Source organism: Grampus griseus, assembly GCF_964374135.1.
Source record: "Grampus griseus genome assembly, chromosome: 2".
In the NCBI taxonomy this organism is placed as follows: Eukaryota; Metazoa; Chordata; class Mammalia; order Artiodactyla; family Delphinidae; genus Grampus; species Grampus griseus.
The window spans coordinates 175,848,077-175,864,618 of NC_139018.1; the positions used below are offsets into that span (position 1 = coordinate 175,848,077).

A 16,542-nucleotide genomic window follows, 5' to 3' on the forward strand; every position below is an offset into this window, starting at 1 on the left:
CTTTTCTGTCAGACCTCTAATTACCCCAAGAGAGGACGAGTGACTAGGTAATTTTGGAAAGAACAAACATACTAGGCTGTGATCTTTTCTTCTCTGGGAACCAGCAGCCACTACGTGGAGAAGCCTGGCCCAGTAACTAAAAAACGTTATTTTTACACTCATCTAGCGAGTCTTCCTGGACGCCCACAATTTGTTCAGGAGGACCACAAGCTGGGCACTATATTTTTTTTAGCCTGGAAAAAAGGAAAACCTCTCATTTTTAGTTATTTGCCGGAAAGTCACAGTTACTTAAGATATTAAGTGAAATGGGATTACAACCCAGGTCTTCTGTCTCAATATACAATATTCTTAAATTCCCTAACTTCAGTGCTTTAAACCACTGTTATTTTCTAAGAATTAAGTACAATTTCACTAATATAAAAAGTTAAATTTTCCAGGGAACATACTTTAAACATCAGCCCTACAGAACTGTATTATTTGTTTCATCTTAAGTAATTTCTCCCATCAAAAATTCAATATCCCCCACTGGGACCAAATATAACCCTACTTTTTGTCTTGAGTTACAGAAGGAGAATGCAAACGCTTAAGTCTAAGAATTCCCAAAACACATCTAAAAATTCTCAGAACTTCAAAATTCGATGAAGAGCCTAAGAATTCTATGTGGCATTTAAATTTTATTCTGGGCAAGACCAGCCACTGGGAATAGAATATATTTAGTGAAATCTTCAAATTCAAATTTTACTTGAACTTAAAAATAAATGTATGTTACCCATACTGGCCAACTCGGACAAAATCTGACCTCAAAAGAACCTGAAGGTGCCCATAGTATGGAGACGGCACACAGATCTACAATCGTGGTGAAACCCATTTCCATATACAAGGATGAACAAGCGTCTCGCTGATAACACAGACGAAGACAGTCACTTCACGTCACTCTCTGTGTGCAGCTATCGTTCAGTTACTGGACTGAAACCCAGCGGGTCTCTCAGTGACCAGTGTAAACGGGGGTGGGGTCTCTTGTCAATCCACAGCATGAAAGCTTACTTCTTCACCAACTCAACGGCATTAGAGCCATCACGGGTAGTGATGGACACCTCCACGTGCACCGTTTCAAGAACAAAATGATGCCCGTTACGAGGACAGACCCAACACAGAAAACCTTTTATGTGTCTGTTTCTTTTAGTTTACCTATATAAACGGCTATGCACATAAATCTGTAAAGTAAACAAACTACAGGAATGAATCAAACATTCTATTGGTTCCAAGAAAGAACTTAATACTTACTTCCACCGGCAAACCCACTAGTGGCTGTTGCTTGCATCACCTCTCTTCTGTAATCCCTATCTTTTGGGAAGCTATTAACTGCCATCTTGTTTGCTTCCTTTTGTCTCTGTTCTCTAAAAATAAAAGACACACCCACAAAATTACAAGACATACAATGAATCTACATTTCACACTTCTGGTCAAATGCTCAACGAAACTGTACGTGGAACGTAAAAGAACAAGGCAGTAATATCATTCAACTGGTGTGGGACATGGGATATAGCAAACAACATTAATGTTTCTCACTGATGGCAATATTATACCAATTATTCACATGCCATTAACCCTACAACCAAAACTCTGTAATGATAACTCTCCATATATGAAGGAAACATATTATTGTCCTACAAGAATGATAAAGTTTTCTAATACAAATTACAGGGAAGATGTATGATAGATAACAGATTAATATAAATTTTTAAATTACATAAATACACTGACTGTTCACAAGGCCCTTGTGGACAGCTGCTCATCTGTCCTAGTTTTTTTGGTTTTGCTTTTTAAGGTAAAGAGAAATTATGGAAAACACAGACGATGCGCCAACCACTGCAGTTAAGGAGTGACGAGCATCACACTAAGAAACCTAAGCTCAGAACGATTAGCACCTAAGACGTTCGCCGGCAGGATCAGCAGTGAGAAATACTGTTCAGAACGATTAGCACCCTAAGACGTTAGCCGGTAGGATCAACAATGAGAGATACTGTTCACTTAAATGAGCAAATACCTTTCAAGCCACTCCTTTGGTTTCTCCCACTGTGAAACTTCTGTTCGACAATTGTAGTAGTATTTTTTCCCAGAGGAGCTAATATGCTCAGACCAGTCATCGGCAGAATCATAAGGCTTAAAAACACATTTTAGAAAATTAGCACACGTTAATACAATTTAATCACTTGGTATGAAATATCAAGAATGTCAATGGTTTTCAAGGCATACATATGGAAAAAGACTTGAGATAAAAGTCCCCTGCTCTATGACGTCTAAGATGTAATTATCTGCATATATATCTTAGGAGACCCTAGTCTATGAAAACCTTCAAGGGGAACAATGGAAAACTCTATAAAATATCAAATTAAACAGATCAGCAGGTTCATCAGGCACAGGAAGAATGACACGAAACTAACATCATAGTGACTTCAGAAAAGCATTACAAAGCCCCCCATTACCACAGTTTTAATTGCTGAAATCTAGTCACATGGAGAAGCCACTCTCAGCTGACTGATCTGATGGCATGAGAGTACATCAGTTCTAAACACTCTAAGGCACGAAGTAATCACAGCCTGCCTGTATTCACTGTTACTCAGTGGGAAGAAAGCACACACACACACACTTCAATGTGAATACAGAGCTAATTAAAAGCTATGGATTTGTTTCAACTTCAAAACCCATGAGATGGGTCAAGTATTAACTAAACCTTGTCTCACACAGTATACAGGGTCGGCGGCGTTGCTCATTTTCCCGTAACTAAAACTGGTCTGTCTTCCGAAAGTTCTCAGATACAGTCTCTTGCTAGTAATTTCACAGGCACTGTAAAATTATAATGACGTTAGAAATATCTGAAAGGCCCAGTTCCCATGGAATGAATCTCAAAAAAGTAATGTTTAAGTGCCTGCAGCAGCTCCAGGAAATCTGGTAGAACCCCAAGTACACTTGTACGTGAATTTAACTGTTTTCAAAGGAGCTTTGAGGCTAAAATGAAATAAGGTTATACTCTGGCAGCCCATCCTTCTTCTGGGCTCACCACAGTGCAGAGGAACACAATTTTAAAGCTTAAGGAAAGGGACTCTTATGTACTGCCTACCCAGCTTTCTTTAATCTACCACACAGGAACAAGCTGAAAGAACTTACAAGTTGTCCACAGGTCACAAAAGTAATCAGTGGCAGAAGAAAGGATCAAAACTCAGGTTTCTGGACATCTATTATTTCCACTAAGTCAATACCAATTTTGGAAATGTCGTAAGAATTCTGAGGACAGTTGAAGAAACGATGCAGATTATGCTCTCAGGCTGGTGTTCAAAATCATGAAGCTGCTGGAAATCAGCCTTGTGCTTCCAAACCTCTAAAGACCAGTGGAGAGTGAACTCTCAAGCCCCCTAGCTCCCAGGAGGCTTTGCCAGGCTGCAGGAAACCCAACCACAGAAGGCGGAATTCAAAAGGCTCTTTTCCACCACCTACCACTCCCTACACGTACATTAGTATATGCCAGCTGAGCCCCTCTACGGAGGTATCTGCAAGATTTGGTTTGCTGGGCAAGTGGCCACGTGGGGTTACTAGTTTGGTCTGGAGAGGCAGAAGGAGATTTCAGGCAGGGGAACAGAGGCCACCAGAGTGGAGCAGAGGGTCTAAGCCCACGCCCCTCACAGCGGTGCCTGTGCCGGCTGTGGCCTGTCTGGAGAGAAGAGGAGCCCGCGGCACAGCGCACGCTGACACACTGCTTCCCGAGCCAAAGGCCCACTTCCGGGACAGACGCTGCCACCGCTCAACTAGGCAGTGCGTTTGACGGCAGTCAATCTGCACTCTGGCACAGCCTCCAGGACGGTTCAAAGTTCACAGACCAGAACCTTGAAGAGCATGGGTTCACCAAACCCTAGGCTGGTACGAGTTAATGTCTTACTTAACAGAACGTGCTCCAGGTACAGCACTGCAATCACATACTAGTAACTTAAGCTCATCTTCTCCACCCTACTTCTATCCTCAAAAAAAGGTTAAGGAAAAAACCTTTAAGTAACAGGGTTTTTAATGTTTTTAAATGCTGATATGCAACAGGAGGTGTTAAATTCCCCACCCCCCTCGTTGTATTTTTTTCAGCCTTACTAAGGTATAACTGACAAATAAAATTGTAAGACATTTAAAGCGCACACAGTAACGACTGGACGCCCACGTTCACTGGGAAGGGTTTGCTTGTCTAGTTAACTACCACGTCTGTCTCGTCACCTCACTCACAGGCGCTTCTTCTGGTTAGAACACTGACGCTCTACTCTCTTAGCAAATTTCCATGACACAATACAGCATCACCAACTATAGTCATCACGTTATATATTAGATTCTCAAGTTCCTTGATTAAAAAAAGGTATCTAAAATTAAGAATTAAACAAAAGTTTTGCAAACATTTCAAGTTTTCTAAATTAGGCTTGCTGTAGTTGCCAAGTGCTGCCCAGGAACCCTTGAGGAACCCCGAGATCATTCACAAAATCACAACTATTTTCATAAATAGTTTCATAAATAATACTCAGATAATTTTGTCTTTTTCCTCCTCATTCTATCACAAGAACACAGGGGAGTTTTCTCAGAGGCTTTATGGGAGATCTGATATCACAAAAGACTGAAGGTAGAACAACTATGAAATTCTATGTTTCTTCTCCCTACTCAGGCATTTAAAGAGATGCTCAATGTCTATTTTTCAAAAAAATAGAAAGTTATTTTTCAAAAAAATATATTAAATGTGTTGACATGTAATAGCTTTACAATTTTTAAATTATCTTTCAAATTTATCAATTTTAATTTTTAATATGGTTACTCACGACGGAGTCCACATAAACAGAAGCTCTCAATTTTCATGAATATAGAGGCCCTGAGACTATGAAGCATGAATGGCTGCTCTCTAAGAATGGCACTGAATAGTTCCTGTAGCACCCGTCTACTCTTCAGTTCAAAATGACTTTTAGAACTTATATCAACGCTGCTTTTCTCTTCTTAAATAAAAAAGCATCTCCCTATTTACTCTCTCCAAAATAGAGTTCCACCACTTCTCCTCAAAGTTAAACTATGGAAAATAAAGTGTTAATCTCGGAATTTAATTATGCATTGTTAATAAAGAACAGTTCATTAAATAACATCAAAGATGGCACTCACTGTAACAAAGAATTTCATGGAGTCCTAAGAGTTCTATGGTTAAGTAGAATATCTTCAGTCAAGACTGGTTACAGAGAATACATGTAAAGAAGAATCTCCAACTTAAAACCTCCAGAAGATATTTAATTGATAACAGAAGATATTTAATTCATAACAAGGGGAGCTGGAGTATAAATGCAAAGTAACCTAGGACTGAATTTAAAGCACTTCCAGCAAATCAAAATTGGTAAACGATACTTAAGGGAAGATTCCAATTATAATGTCTTTAAAGGGAAATAAATTTCTCTTCCTAAATAAACAGATTTTCTGAATAAAGAGATCTCTTTAAAAAAATCAGGAATATGCATAACATAATCTAAGGCAGCCTACATGATGTCTGTAAATCCTACCATGATTTACATTAGGAAGCAGGAGGCGTTCAACAGGCTACATATTTAAATTCAACGAGGCCTGCCTGTGAATATCTTCATACTAAAAAACAAGGTAACTGCAGCTCGACTTCCAACAGTTAACTTGATAAATATAAATCAGCCATACAAACAGGTATCTGCGTGCACAACTCCAAATAATACTGCTACTGATTTTCAAAGACATATTTAAAGCTCAGAAAGCACAAAATAAAAACCCACTTTAAAAAAAAGCTATTCCGTATTTTAACCTGGGTTAAAATAATGTGTTGACCTGGGTTACCTGATATTCTTCTGTTCATCTCTTCTTTCATTATGAAAGTATTAATGAAAGGCGACCTTATGTTTTACTTTACTACTCAAAAACCTTCCACTGGAAGTGATTTTAGGACAAAGTCAGTTTACAAGTAACCTTCAGAGATGTTCAAAACCCAGGCTCTCAGGTAACATTAAATTATAGTTTGCAAAAATGTCATTCCCCCGGGTACATTATGGTGAAAAAGACCACTACTTGAGGTTAATTATATACCCAGAGTTGAAATCTACAGAAAGGGGAACCCTGACTCTGAAAACACATGACATTTAATCTGTCTTCAGTTTCCATTCACACAGCGCAGTCCCCTGACACCCTTTAGAATTTGGATCTTTCAAACTTATCTGATGCCCATTATTTATTCTTTCTGATTTCATTATGTCAATCCATTTCTTGAAAATCAAAATAATCAGAAACTGTTTTCCCTGAATAAGGAATTTTTTCCACCAAAACGATGTCCACATGGCCCGCCTCTGTCCTAATAGCAAATACCAAATCTAAACTGTCAGTAATAAAGGAAACATTAGGTTAGTGCTAGCCTGTTAATTTAATGGGGCCATTTTTCACAAAAATAGAGACACGCATTGCAAAATGCTGAGTATATGTCTTAGTGAAAGTGATTCAGCACAAGCAGTGTGATGACAACACCTGTGAAGGTTCATCAAGCTGTCATCTCAGTCTCGATACCACCCTTTCTCTATTCTGTGATGCTAAGGCTGGGATAACGCCAATTACATTCCGTTTAGCCAGCTGGCTTCCTCTTAGATTCTGCCAATACCAGGCATTAGAGGAGGGATGAAAGGCAGGAGGAAGAAGCCTCGCAGTGCAGCGGGTTCCATTTTCCAGCTCTCAACCCAGAATCAGAACCAGCTTCGTCGTACCTCGCAGAGGTACCATCACCAACTGTGCAAGGCTCTTCCTCTGAGCAACTGGGTTCTGATGACCCCAACCTCTTCCTTTTGCTCCCAGCCGTCAGGGGTAATCACTATATGTTCCTTTTCCTTTCCTGTATTTGAAATTCTCTATGCTAAAATAACCGGTATGAGTTCTGTTTTCCTAACTGGACCCTAAAAACTACTCTAAAATTTTTATGAAAATCGCTGATGTCTCAATTTTCTATGGAAATGTACTATCTACACTGATTCAACAAGAGACAAATAATAATAAACCCCAAGGGTTTTCAGTACCGATTCAGGTATGATGATCACCTGAGTAACAAAGGCAATGTCTGCCGGATTCAGCCTACACTTCTACAGCCTTCTAGTTGTTCTTCCTTCCTATAATGTATTTTCCTATCATGTTTTTAAAATTGCAAACATGGTACTTCACTGATTATACCCTTTAGTAGCTCTCCACTGCCTTTACATATAGTTCATATTCCCTGGAAAGGCAGAGAATGCTTTGTAATCCGGCCCCATTTCTCTCTGTAACCTGAGCCCCTGCCATTCCTCCACACCATCGAAGTCTGTGTTCTGCAAACATGTGGTGTTATTTCATACTTCTACGTCTTTGTAGGTGCTGTTCCTTTTCATGCTACACAAATTCCAACCTCTTCCACTGCGTGGGTTACAGTCAGTCTGTTGGCCAGCACACCTTCCTCTTCCAGGCTGCAGCCCCCCTCTTGAGGGCTCCCCAGCAACATTAACATGCATCATTTTAATGCTTTACTTTTCAGTCTCCACCATAGGTCCAAAAGTTCCTTTAAGATGGGCTACATTTTCTCAGTTCTATACATCAACAACCTAGCATATGCCTGGGAAATTGAAACCTTATTTTTGAATGAATGTATTAAAACTTTTGTTTGAACCTTGACTCTAAAAAGTTCAACCTGAGTAATAGTTAACTTCATTAACAATTACTTCATTTTTAGAAATACCTACAACTCCTCACTGGGTTTCATGCCTTTCAGGAGAGGGACCTCTATGTCACTAGTGTCTTGTAGAGTATGTAATACAAGTAGACACTCAATAAATTTATAGAATTTTTTTTTAACAGAAGTTTATAGATTATGAAAAGCAGCAGCTCAAGTTAAGCCACAAGTTTCACAATCTAGAGTTCTGTGTATCTCAAGTATCACAATGGTAAATTCTGCTCCACAGAGGAAGGCAAACAATATTATTTCTTGGTGAAACAGTACCAAGATGGCATATTTGGACCACGCTCAGTTCGAATAATAAGGCCAGCTCATTAGTTCAAGTGCGTTAAGAAAAGATCAACTTTGATTTAAAAACAATTCTTTTGCAATGAATTCCAAGAACACAAAACTGGGCATGTTTATATACTTACTGCATCTGAAGTTTTGCTTGGATTACTGCTTGGATTAGAAGAATGTGAATTTGAACTATGAAGAGCACTGTGGTTGTGTGAATTTTCTTGGGGAGAGTAACTGGTCCCTTAAAAAATAAAAAGCAAAGTGAATTATAAGTCATATTTGATGTTTGCACTGGTTTCTATCATACTACAGATCACTGTATATCACTAACTCATCATTGCAAAACCTCATTTTTATCATTTCTAGCAACTTGTAGCTTTTTATAAAATAAAAGTTCTAATAAAGACACAACGTACATAGAGAAAAGGCAAAAAAGTTCAACTGACAGAGAACTAGAAGTCACAATTATCCAGTACGTTTTTGCAATTATTTTTCAACTTCTTAAACAGTTTCCACACTTGCTCTTTTAAGTTTTGCCAAATTTCAACTAAAACAGTATGAAGTTTTCAAAAAGTTAAGTTTCAGGAAAGGTGCCTGCTTTCAAGATGATGAAGATGGCATCATATCTCCTCACTACAGGACCAACTCTTCCTAAAAACTGCTTACAAGTAATTCATGAGTTTTATGAATAATCTACACATCTCAGAGACCATCAGGGATGATGGTTTCTATTGTCTTAAGAAAAACCAAGATATAAATACCCACACTTGATTCATGATACAAAAAGGTCCACTACAAAAATCTAACTGTTAGTACTTCAATTTCATTCCATGTCTTTATTTTTCAGCATCAAGGTAACATAATTCAACTCCCCACACCCAAAAATGAGCTAGCAAGTGGTATGGAGGCTACAAGACGATGAACAAAAAACTGGAAGTGGGAAGAGCAATTTAGATGGTCCAGTGGTCCTGGAAATTAATTAGCAGTCAGAACCAGAGCTGTTATGAGAAGAAATGAGTAAGAATTAACCATTTCAATCAACAGGAACAACTACAGGCCTACCTCTCTTTTACTGGGCTTTGCTTTATTGCGCTTCAGTTACTGGGTTTCTTACAAATCGAAGGTCTGCGGCAATCTTACATCTATCAGCGCCATTTTCCCAACAGCACTGGCTCACCCCGCGTCTCTGTGTCGCAGTTTGGTAATTCTCGCGGTATTCCCAACTTGTTCGTGTTACTCTATTTGTTACAGCGATCCGTGGTGAGTGACCTTTGAGTTGCTACTGTAACTGTTCTGAAGCACCACCAACCACCTCCACTGCCCCGCCTCGGGCCACGCTCTTCCCTGAGACACAGCAATGCTGAAATGAGGCCAGTTAATAACCCTGCAATGGCCTCTCAGTGCTCAGTGACACAAAGAGTCACACGTCTCTCACTCCGAGTGAAAAGCCAGACACGGTGAAGCTCAGTGAGGAAGGCTGGTCGAAAGCCAAGACGGGAAGCAAGCGGGGCCTCTTGCACCAAACAGTTAGCCAAGCTGTGAATGCGAGAGAAAAGTTCTAGAAGGAGAATTAGAAGTGCTGCTCCAGTGAACACAAGGAAGAAAGAGCAACAGCCTTAACTGCTCCTGTGGAGAAAGTTTTAGTGAGCTGGACAGAAGATCAAACCAGCCACAACATTCCCCTAGGCCAAAGCCTAGTCCAGAGCAAGGCCCCAACTCTCTTCAATTCTACGAAGGCTGAGAGAGGTGAGGAAGCTAGCAGAGGTTGGCTCATGAGGCTGAAGGAAAGAAACGGTCTCCGTAACATCGAAGCGCAAGGTGAAGCCACAAGTGCTGATGTAGAAGCTGCAGCAAGTCACCCAGGAGATCTAGCTAAGATCACTCATGAAGGTACCTACACTCAACAGATCTCCAATGTAGATGAAAGAGCCTTCTGTTTCATAGAGAGAAGTCAATGGCTGGCATCAAAGCTTCAAAGGACAGGCTGACTCTCTCAGGGGCTAAGGCAGCTGGTGACTTGAAGCTGAAGCCAATGCTCATCTACCATCTGAAAGTCCCAGGGCCCTTACGAACTCTGTGCTAAATCTATCTACTCCGCCTGTGCTCTGTAAAAGGAACAGCAAAGCCTGGATGACAGCCCATCAGTTTATAACATGGTTTACTGAATATGTTCAGCCCACTGCTGAGACCTACTGCTAAGAAAAAAAGATTCCTCCCAAAATATTACAGCTCACTGACAAGGCATCTGGTCACCCAAGAACTCTGATGGAGATGGACAAGATTCGTGTTGTTTCCAGGCCTGTTAACACAACATCTATTCTGCAGCCCATGGATCAAGGCTCACTTCAACTTCCTGTTCTTTTTTGAGAAATACATTTCATAAGGCTATAGTTGCCACAGACAGTGAGTCTTCTGACTGATCTAGGTAAAGTGAATTGAAAACCCTCTGGGAAGGATTCACCATTGTAGATGCCGTTAAGAACATTCATGATTCACGGTAAGAGGTCAAAATATCAACATTCACAGAAGTTTGGAAGAAGCTGATTCCAACCCTCACGGATGACTTTGAGGGGTTCAAGACTTCGGTGGAGGAAGGAACTGCAGACATGGTGGAAACAGCAAGAGAACTAGAAGTGGAGCTGAAGATGTGACCGAATTACTGCAATCTCATGATAAAACCTGAATGGATGAGGAACTGCTTCTCATGGATAAGCGAAAAAAGTGGTTTCTTGAGATGGAATCTACTCCTCGTGAAGATGCTGTGAAGACTGTTTGAAATGACAACAAAGGATTTAGAATACTCAGTAAACTTAGTTGATAAAGCAGCAGCAGGGTTTGAGATCATGGATTCCAATTTTCAGAAACAGGGTTTTTTTTTGTTTGTTTTAACATCTTTATGGGAGTATAATTGCTCTATAATGGTGTGTTAGTTTCTGCTTTATAACAAAGTGAATCAGTTATACATATACATATGTTCCCATATCTCTTCCCTCTTGTGTCTCCCTCCCACCCTCCCTATCCTACCCCTCTAGGTGGTCACAAAGCACCGAGCTGATCTCGCTGTGCTATGTGGCTGCTTCCCACTAGCTATCTATTTTACATTTGGTAGTGTATGTATGTCCACGCCACTCTCTCACTTCGTCCCAGCTTACCCTTCCCGCTCCCTGTGTCCTCAAGTCCATTCTCTACGTCTGCATCTTTATTCCTGTCCTGCCCCTAGGTCCTTCAGAACCATGTTTTTTTTTTTTTTTTTTTTTAAGATTCCATATATATGTGTTAGCATACAGAATTTTTCTCTTTCTTACTTCACTCTGTATGACAGACTCTAGGTCCACCCACCTCACTACAAACAACTCAATTTCATTTCTTTTCATGGCTGAGTAATATTCCACTGTATATATGTGCCACATCTTCCTTATCCATTCATCTGTCGATGGACACTTAGGTTGCTTCCATGTCCTGGCTATTGTAAATAGTGCTGCAGTGAACACTGTGGTACATGACTCTTTTGGAATTACCGTTTTCTCAGGGTATATGCCCAGTAGTGGGATTGCTGGGTCGTATGGTAGTTCTATTTGTAGTTTTGTAAGGAACCTCCCTACTGTTCTCCATAGTGGCTGTACCAATTTACCTTCCCACCAACAGTGCAGGAGGGTTCCCTTTTCTCCACACCCTCTCCAGCATTTATTGTTTGCAGATTTTTTGATGATGGCCATTCTGACAGGTGTGAGGGGATACCTCACTGTAGTTTTGACTTGCATTTCTCTAATGATTAGTGATGTTGAGCATCCTTTCATGTGTTTGTGGGCAATCTGTATATCTTCTTTGGAGAAATGTCTATTTAGGTCTTCTGCCAGGGGCTTTTTGAATAGGGACTAGATTTCACATTCTATGAAACAGATTTATCTAGAACACTTAGCAAAACTAACAACTTTAACTTAAAAAAAAAGAAATGAGGAGGAAAAGGAATTTAGAAGTGGATCAAGAAGTCTCTTCCATTAAAAAGATGGGGACTTCCCTGGTGGCGCCGTGGTTAAGAATCCGCCTGCCAATGCAGGGGACACGGGTTCGATCCCTGCTCCGGGAGGATCCCACATGCTGCGGAGCAACTAAGCCCATGTGCCACAACTACTGAGCCCGCGTGCCGCAGCTACCGAAGCCTATGCACCTAGAGCCCGTGCTCCGCAATGAGAAGCCCACGCACGGCAACAAAGAGTAGGCCCTGCTCTCCGCCAACTAGAGAAAGCCTGCGCGCAGTGACAAAGATCCAACACAGCCAAAAATAAATAAATTAAATTTTTTTAAAAAGATGAAAGTTAGGGGACGCACATAGAATATAATGAACAAGCACTATGAGCTCAGAATGAAGTGACGGCATGGCGAGAGAAAAGGCAATGACCAAGATTTAATCCTGGATAGGACCCAAGTTACTGGGGAAACTAGAAGCAGCTTCAGATCCAAAAAAGCGAGTGATATGACTAAAGACAAAAGGGGGTTAAGTGCCCAGCAAAATGTAGCTGATACAAGAGAGGAAATTTCCCAGCAAGACCGCTGCTTGAGATGCCCGACAGTTTCTTCATCATCTACTTACTTTTAAATTTGTCTTGCTGGATGGTATGTATTTATGTAAAACACCCTAAACTTTTTTTTAATACAGTAGTCAATGAATTCTTCAATAAACACTGTAAGAATGAACACGACTGAAAGAAGAAATCAGTCAAGAATAAGCTCACGCATACAGGAAGGTTAGCACGGAAACTGAGACTGCGGTCCTCAGAAAAGCCTGCTTGCAGAGTTGGTCCCTGGCTGGCACAGTGACTCTTCAGGAGGAAGAGCTGCCACAACAGTAACTGCCAAGAGTGGCTGACTGTGGCTAAGCTGTTGTGCAGACGATATGGTTTATGCTGAACACCTGCTTTCCTACTGAGAATCCAGACTTCTGGTGAAAACTAGGCAGAGATGCCTACCTAAGAACCCAAATCCAATAGAAACCTTGGGTACTAAATCTCTAATAAGCTTTCCTGGTGGACAACATTTCACCAGTGTTGTCACAATTCGTTGCTGGAGGAATGAAGCGTCTGCTTGTGTGACTCCACTGGGGCAAGATTCTTAGAAGCTTTTTGCACCTGGTGTCTTCCAGGTTTTGCCCCAGATGCCTTTTCCCTTTGCCGACTACATTTTGTATTCTTTCATGGTTCGTAAGTCGTAGCCATGCTATCAAGGTCCTATGACTCCTCTTAAGAGGATCATCAAACCTGGGGGGGTGGTATGAGGACCCCATCACATTCAAAGAAAACTCAATACTCCAAATTAGACTTTAAAGAAAATCTCTGCTCTATGGCAAAATTTGCACTTTTCAGCTGTAACTGATGAATTTCTTTTTTTTTAAAATCAAGCTTTACAGCTGCATGCAAATAAAAAAGAAACAGTAACATGGACTACTACAACACCATACTTATATACACGACGAGTTGAGATTTCCACGGAAATTTCCATAAATATGTTGGCAATGTTGAAGAAAAGGCCGATATTACTGACTGAAATGATCCCCAGAGTAGTTCACTGAGAAGCCTGAGTTAGATGCCCTGACATTTATTTGCATACGTTCTTGAGCAAGATGTAAGTCTATGAGATTAAAGTGCCACACAAAAGGTTTCTTAGAAGACATGATAGGGATAGTACTCTATAAGCCTAAGATTGATTAGAAATGAAATCTATTGATCTCTCATGAGGTTAAGATACAGGAATTCACTTTAGTGTTAGTCTTCATATCCATGGAAATTCAAAAAATTGACAAGCACCCAATTAAGCTCTTAACCTCTGAAGAAGTGACCTGTCTTCCACCAGCCTGACAGACGTTATGGGACAGTTCTCAGGTCTACTCTCAGTGCTTTCAGAGGGCATGACGTAACAAGTAGAAACCATAAGCACCAAGGCACACCAGCATAAGACTTCATAATCGAGAGAAAAACGGCATCAGCTGTTGAGAGGAAAGTCATTTGCAGAAACAGGAGCTTTCTGAATGGGGACTAGACTCCACATTCTACGAAACAGATTTACCTAGAACACTTCGCAGAACTAACAACTGTTAACTTAAGAAAGAAGTGAGGAGGACTTCCTTCTCTGGCGGTCCAGTCGTTAGGACTCGGTGCCTTCACTGCTGAAGGCGCGGGTTCTATCCCTGGTCGGGGAACTGAGATCCCAGAAGCCACGAGGTGTGGCCAAAACAAAAGGAAAAGAAAAAAGAAAAAAGAAAAAAGAAGTGAGGGGCAAGAGTGAGATACAGATATTTTACTGCAAGACTAGGGATAAACTCACATTCCTAAGGAACCAAACTAAGTGAAAGGTGTTACAGGAAGCATGATAGAGCCGGCAACAGAGCTGTGGATCAGCGCCAGAAGCATGCACTTAGAACTGATGGCAGGGCAGCTCTGCCTCTGAGGATCAGGACCAGGATAAGCTGAACAAAGGTAACTCTCCATTTAAAAAGCTACAGTTTATATTATCTTCCAAAGCACTGGGGGGGAAGGGAGGCATTAAAAGCACTGAGGCTTTTAATTTCTCCATGTAGTTCTTCCCAACATGAAGTAACATGCAAGCAGGAAATCAAGGTCAGAGCAATGATTACGGTTATGGTTTCCTACAGCCGTACCTTAAAGTGCTACAGAACAGTGTTTCTTTGAAAACTCCTATTTTATCTTAAAAACTCACACAAACTGTTATATCCTATCCCATGATGGATGGATTTGTATGTTTCAGGATAAGAACAGAAGGGTTTTTTTTTTTTAAGTAGTAGTAGTAGTAGTAGTAGTAGAATGTAGAGTCTAAAGCCGAGAGAAAGAATAAGTGATTTGAGGATGGTAACACATCCAAAGAAAAGCAGAGCCATGCATAAAACCTGAACTCAGATTTTCAATGCTAAATCCAGAGATTTACATACATGTATGCTGGTGAGAGATCATCTCATAGATGCTGTTTGGCCCAACAAAGCAATGGAAGCAAAAACTGTTTGTATGTCTGGTGCCCTAAAAAAAATTATGCTTTCTTTACATTACCAAGAAAAAGGCTTGCTACTTTAAAGAAACAGAAATTATCTCCTTGAGAAAAGTAGAAGTTGTGGCTAAGTGGGATAAAATTGGTTTTAAGCAATACACATTTAAACCAACCTTAAAAAATTAAAGTTAAGACTGATAAAGCAAGTATTCAAGACTTCTAAGAAAGGGATACTACTGAGAATTACTTGGGGTCTTGCTTTTGGGAGGGGGCAAAAGGCGGGGCGGGGGGGCGTTTTATGTTTATCCTTGCAACTTGATCGACCTACAGGAGTGGGCAAAGTTCTCCTGTCCCGAGCTCCAACCCAAGGCAGACATGAAAAGGAGAGGTGGCAACATGACTGGATGCTAGTATCACACGAGAACACAAGGATCCAACCTGCTGGGTGTGTGGTGCAGCCACAGCCACTTAAGTACTGTCTACGGCTACTTTTGCTCTTTTCACTGTGGCAATGACTATGTGGACTGGAAGACTAGAATTTTTACTATCCAGCCCTTTAAGAAAGAGTTTGCTCACGTGAAAGAACGCTCACTTCACTAATCATCAGAGAAATGCAAATCAAAACTACAATGAGATATCATCTCACACCAGTCAGAATAGCCATCATCAAAAAATCTAGAAACAATAAATGCTGGAGAGGGTGTGGAGAAAAGGGAACCCTCTTGCACTGCTGGTGGGAATGTGAATTGGTACAGCCACTATGGAGAACAGTAGGGAGGTTCCTTAAAAAACTACAAATAGAACTACCATATGACCCAGCAATCCCACTACTGGGCATATACCCTGAGAAAACCATAATTCAAAAACAGTCATGTACCAAAATGTTCATTGCAGCTCTATTTACAATAGCCTGGAGATGGAAACAACCTAAGTGTCCATCATCGGATGAATGGATAAAGAAGATGTGGCACATATATACAATGGAATATTACTCAGCCATAAAAGGAAACGAAATTGAGCTATTTGTAATGAGGTGGATAGACCCAGAGTCTGTCATACAGAGTGAAGTAGGTCAGAAAGAGAAAGACAAATACCGTATGCTAACACATATATATGGAATTTAAGAAAAAAAATGTCATGAAGAACATAGGGGTAAGACAGGAATAAAGACACAGACCTACTAGAGAATGGATTTGAGGATATGGGGAGGCGGAAGGGTAAGCTGGGACAAAGTGAGAGAGTGGCATGGACATATATACACTACCAAACGTAAGGTAGATAGCTAGTGGGAAGCAGCCGCATAGCACAGGGAGATCAGCTCGGTGCTTTGTGACCACCTGGAGGGGTGGGATAGGGAGGGTGGGATAGGGAGGGTGGGAGGGAGGGAGACGCAAGAGGGAAGAGATATGGGAACATATGTATATGTATAACTGATTCACTTTGTTATAAAGCAGAAACTAACAAAAAATAAATAAATAAATAAAAATAAAAAAAGTTTGCTGACT

The 16,542-nt window shown here is 40.7% G+C and overlaps 1 protein-coding gene across 4 annotated transcripts in view; it reads right to left on the reverse strand.

Annotated features, from left to right (window-relative positions):
• Nucleotides 1-16,542, reverse strand: part of WAC (WW domain containing adaptor with coiled-coil) — an 86,257-nt gene that overhangs the window by 29,648 nt on the left and 40,067 nt on the right. For all 4 annotated transcript variants that reach the window (XM_082647755.1, XM_082647754.1, XM_082647753.1 and 1 more), the window contains exons 4-6: nucleotides 8,179-8,285; nucleotides 2,048-2,163; nucleotides 1,285-1,397 (exon numbers count right to left, since the gene is read on the reverse strand). In XM_082647755.1, coding sequence (XP_082503881.1) covers nucleotides 1,285-1,397; nucleotides 2,048-2,163; nucleotides 8,179-8,285 — 336 coding nt within the window. The remainder of the gene's footprint in view (nucleotides 1-1,284; nucleotides 1,398-2,047; nucleotides 2,164-8,178; nucleotides 8,286-16,542) is intronic.